Raw genomic sequence first — 4,538 nt, forward strand, 5'->3', positions numbered from 1 at the left:
TTCTCATAAAAAGCCATCTACCGGAATCGGCTTAAAACTGTAGGGCGTTCCAATTGTGGAACGCGCGCTACAAATAGGAGGAGGATCTCGGCGAAACACCTAGCAGAATTGTACGTGCCAATTATTTGTTTATTTTTAACAAAATAGTTTCATATTGGCGAAACTCCGCGATTGGTTTTAAATTTTAAAATTAATTCATAAAATAAAATATTGGATTATGTGAAATAGTTTCTTGTTTTAATATTAGACTTGGCAATTTCCGCTGGTCACTTCTATCTATACCATTATTAACATTCAAATATTAATTCAAATTTATTTTTTAAACCGTTCGCAGTTTGTTTCCATTTAAGTAACAAAATACTATTGTATTTTGCTACCATTTTTCCCAAAAATGATTTAATTTTTTCTTTTTTAGGCATCTTCTTAAATACAGCCTTTTGTAAGGGAGTGTCACAAATCGAATGTCACTAGTGAGCAACCATTAATAATAATTGAATCATGGCAGAACAATATTTGATGGTATCGATTTGTTTTGTGTTTCGCCCTTAAGTTTTTTTAAACCTTTACTAAGAATTGCAAGCCTGCTCCGGCAACAGCTGACGCTAATTGCAAAATTAATTTGTTTTCAGTGCGTCGATTGGCTTTGTTCAATTCAAAGAAATAATAAAATATTACTTTTACGGAGAAACACATTTAAAAGGAAACTCTGTAGAAATTTAAAGATAACTATAGAAATATACAAGTTAGTTGTGAGAAATGGCGGCGTGCCTCACAAAACATCAATTGGAACAGCAGAAAATGTTGGAGCAATTGAATGAGAGCGACAGCTATGAAGAAAATGAATTTGAAATGCCTGCTGAAGAGGAATCATTCTCTTTTTCAGTAAACGGTTTAAAGAATTGAAATTTGGAACAAATATGTTTAAATGTTGCTCTCTAATTACAGTGTAGCAGCGCTTGCTGGGTCTGCAATGGATATTATGGTCCCAATTTTGACGAACCGCTCTGCGGAACATGTCATGCTTTTCTTTACAGCACGCAAGCTGCCGAGGAGCTAGAGACTACGATTTCAGATGATGAGGATTCAGGCAACGATGAGCCGCCTTTCAAAGATAAGCAGGAAGTAGACGAGGATGAAGATGACGATGTTGACGACGTAGTGGAGGATGACGTTGATGATGAAGAGGGTGTCGGCATGTTAGAGGCTGGAATGGGAAATGCACTCGCTATGGCAGCACAAGAAATGCAGGTTGATAATCCTGCACTATTAGTTGCAGAAGTAGAACCGCCGCGACGTTCACTTGAACGTGACGTTGAGCGTGGAAATATAGTGTTATTACCCATACATCGACCACGACCTATAGCACCACGTTCATTGCCCGATTTCCTACAGTTGTTGAGCGAAGGACGTGCCAATTCACATGAGGCAGTTGCACATGTCGCTGCTCCAAATAATATACTAATGTTGCCGGTGGAAATTATGATTATAATTTTTTCCTACTTGGATGATATGTCTATGTGGAAGGCGAGTGAAGTGTGCAAGCAATGGCGTAGCATTTTGGAGCAAAACACTTCGCAATTGATGTGGATGCGTTATTTGAAAGAGCGCTGGCCACTCTTTCAGTGCATCGTCGATGTGCCCAATTGGTTGAAATTGTATAGTGCCTTGATGGACTCGTGTTTCTGTCGCACCTGCTTGCTGCAAATGGCATTGAAGTCGCCACCGCGTGCCAGGCAAAATGCCATACGTATGAATTTCCTGCGTAACGATGCACACCAACTCAACTGCAATTCAACGGAGGGCATTGATGCGATACCTTTGGATAAACAAAATACTTATTGGCAAGCAAGCATCTTGGGGCCTGCTGGTAGTCCATACGAGGGTGGAAAGTTCTTCCTTTACATCTTCTTTCCCGAACGGTGAGTACTTAGATTTTGTTGAAGAAATTGTTTTTGTGTTTGCTTTAACAAAAAATCAAATTTGCTTCAGCTATCCGATGATTCCACCGACAGTGCGCTTTCTGACGAAAATCCTGCATCCGAATGTTTCACGACACGGAGATGTGGGCATCGATATTTTTCAGCACAACTGGTCGCTAGCGTTGAACATTTCGAAAATTTTGTTGTCAGTGCAAAGTTTGCTCACAGATCCATATACAGAGGTGTGCATTTTATAATATTTTTCAATGGTTTGAACTTAGTTTAATTTGCATGTTGACTTGTAGATATGCATGGAACCGGAGCTGGGCTATATGTATGAGCATAATCGTGCGCGCTTTGAAAACTTGGCGCGCTCCTGGACCTGGAAGTACGCCATGTTCGAGTTGATGCCGCCTTCTTAAGCGTGTATATGTGATTACGCAAAATGAGTTGCTTTTCAAAAAGCATTTACGAATTAATTATTTATTTATTTTGTGCACAAATAATTGTTTAAGTTTATTTATTAATTTATTATGTATGTATGTAAACATAATTTCTGAGGTTGTGTCGCATTTCCAGAACTAAAAATAGAACAGAAAGAGGAACAATATTTGGAATCATTTACCGGACAGCCGAAACATTGCGATATATTTTCCTATATTATTAATTTCATATTAGTGGTTCGGAATCTCATTTGATATGCGAATTTCCTACGCAGAACTAATAACTAATAATTAACCAGTATGAAATAAAGCAAATATGATGTTTGAAGTTTCATAAACAAATATCAAATGCAATAACAAAAAAAAATATATTCATATATATTCAATTCAATATGCACGCAAATGTGTTTATCTAAAAACATTTGCAATAAATTTGTGAATATCGTATATGCTTGTAATGAGCAATAAGAAAATTGATGAAGAAGTACTTTTAAGTTTGCTGATAACTATTTTAATAGCAAGAAATAAGTAGTGATAAAGTTGTGCGACTTAGACGTCGTCAACATAGACATATGTATGTATGTATGTAACTCGAAATAAACAATATTTTGTTCTACAAACTATTTAAAAGTAAATTATTTCTGATCACAAAATTTGTTCTAGAAATGCTCGGCATGGCAAATAGCCATAATATTTACAGCTTCTGCAGGAAAGTTACCGTTGCTTCTTTGTTTATCTAAATTTATTCATTGCCACGATTCTAACAGCTTCGGCAGCCACTAAATACCCGCCCCCTACTAAATGCGATCTTTATGAAGGAAATTAAGTGAACGTTTCGTGTGCTGATAGAATTTCTGTACACTCCACACGATTATTGTCTAACACCGAATGCCAGATTGATGAAAGCTGTGATGGAGAAAAAAATTATATTAACGATGCATTTTTTTTTGGACTGTGGTATAGTAAAAATTATAAAAACCTGTCCAATGTGGTGAAGTCATCAGTTACCAGTTATCGGGGTACCTTCGCATGCTGGAAATATGCTGAATGTGTCTGGTCCAATTCTGGATACGAGCGAGTTTAACCTGGCACAAATATTCAGAATGCATTTCTTCATCTGCTGTGGGTGGTGGTTAGATTTCGATAGCGGCTTGCGATAGCGGCGCGCGAGAATTCAAGGATGTGAGGGCGATGGGGATGTAGTATTTAGTGGTTGTTGTTCGTATGCTTGGATCTTGTCCTCTAGCGGACTTGGTAAGTGTCTAAGCCACCATCAAGTGACTATTAGGGTGATTCCTTCGGAAATCTATATACGTTGCAGGCAAAGCTGCGGCTACAACTGCCGCAATCAGACTGAGAGGCTCAGACTACCGCAATTACGGACACTTAAGTATCCTTCGGTAGTCTAGCGTAAGTGCATTAGCCTGCCATCCCAGAAATTGTGGGTTCGAATCCCAGGAAAAGCATGGTACTCGCTCGCTCTTTTCCAAACTTACCTACTTTCCTAGTTTCGAAAAAAAATCTATTTTTTTTTTTTTGTTTTTTTATTTCCATTATAAATTACGATCTGTTAATATTAACAATAAGTAATTGGTGTTAGGGTTTGGAATTAAAATGTCCCTTCCCTTTGAAAGAGAACATTATTGTCTTTGGTGGTATTTAGTTACAATTTTATTTTAATTAATTTATTTTAATACTTAGATTTCTATAATTTGATATTATTATATTTTATTTTATATCACAGTACGGGCAAGATCTGTGGGTGTTTTGCGCTTTAGTCTTCTTGGTTTAAGTTCCATTTCCGGTATCAGTCTCATCTCATGGTTTTTGTGCTCTAATAGTCGCAAGATGTGCTTACTGCTGCTTCTTTTTACTGCTTCAGTGACAGTGTCTATGCCGAGGTCGCGGTGAATGTCGTCGTTTTTTATGTACCAATTTGCGTTTGTGATTGTCCTTAGCATCTAAGATTGACCTCTCTGAATGATTTGTAGGTTTGATTTACTGGCTTAGGGTTGATTGTTTTCCTAGTAGCCAGTAGAGTTGTCGGAATTTGTTTTTCATCTCGTTTCTCTTGTTCAGTATGTGTTTTTCCATGTGAGTTTTGAGTCAATCGTTATGCCTAAGTATAATATTTTGCACTTGAGTGTATTTTTATGTCTTCCCCGTTAATTTGGAT

The 4,538-nt window shown here is 37.3% G+C and overlaps 1 protein-coding gene across 1 annotated transcript; it reads left to right on the forward strand.

The window, feature by feature from the left end:
• Positions 1 to 570: 570 nt before the first annotated feature.
• LOC128862756 (uncharacterized) lies at positions 571 to 2,979 on the forward strand. Its single transcript, XM_054101462.1, has 4 exons — positions 571 to 882; positions 946 to 1,919; positions 1,990 to 2,161; positions 2,225 to 2,979. Exons 1-4 carry the CDS (start codon positions 757 to 759, stop codon positions 2,339 to 2,341), a joined length of 1,389 nt encoding a protein of 462 aa, XP_053957437.1. The 5' UTR covers positions 571 to 756; the 3' UTR covers positions 2,342 to 2,979.
• The last annotated feature ends 1,559 nt before the right edge of the window (positions 2,980 to 4,538 follow it).

The sequence above is a fragment of the Anastrepha ludens genome, chromosome 5 (genome assembly GCF_028408465.1).
Source record: "Anastrepha ludens isolate Willacy chromosome 5, idAnaLude1.1, whole genome shotgun sequence".
NCBI classification, from domain to species: domain Eukaryota; kingdom Metazoa; phylum Arthropoda; class Insecta; order Diptera; family Tephritidae; genus Anastrepha; species Anastrepha ludens.

Coding starts and splice junctions, on each gene's coding strand:
- LOC128862756 (XM_054101462.1), top strand. CDS start 757: ATGGCGGCGTGCCTCACAAAACATCAATTGGAACAGCAGAAAATGTTG. Junction 883..945: donor AGGAATCATTCTCTTTTTCA/GTAAACGGTTTA, acceptor CTCTAATTACAG/TGTAGCAGCGCTTGCTGGGT. Junction 2,162..2,224: donor TCACAGATCCATATACAGAG/GTGTGCATTTTA, acceptor GTTGACTTGTAG/ATATGCATGGAACCGGAGCT.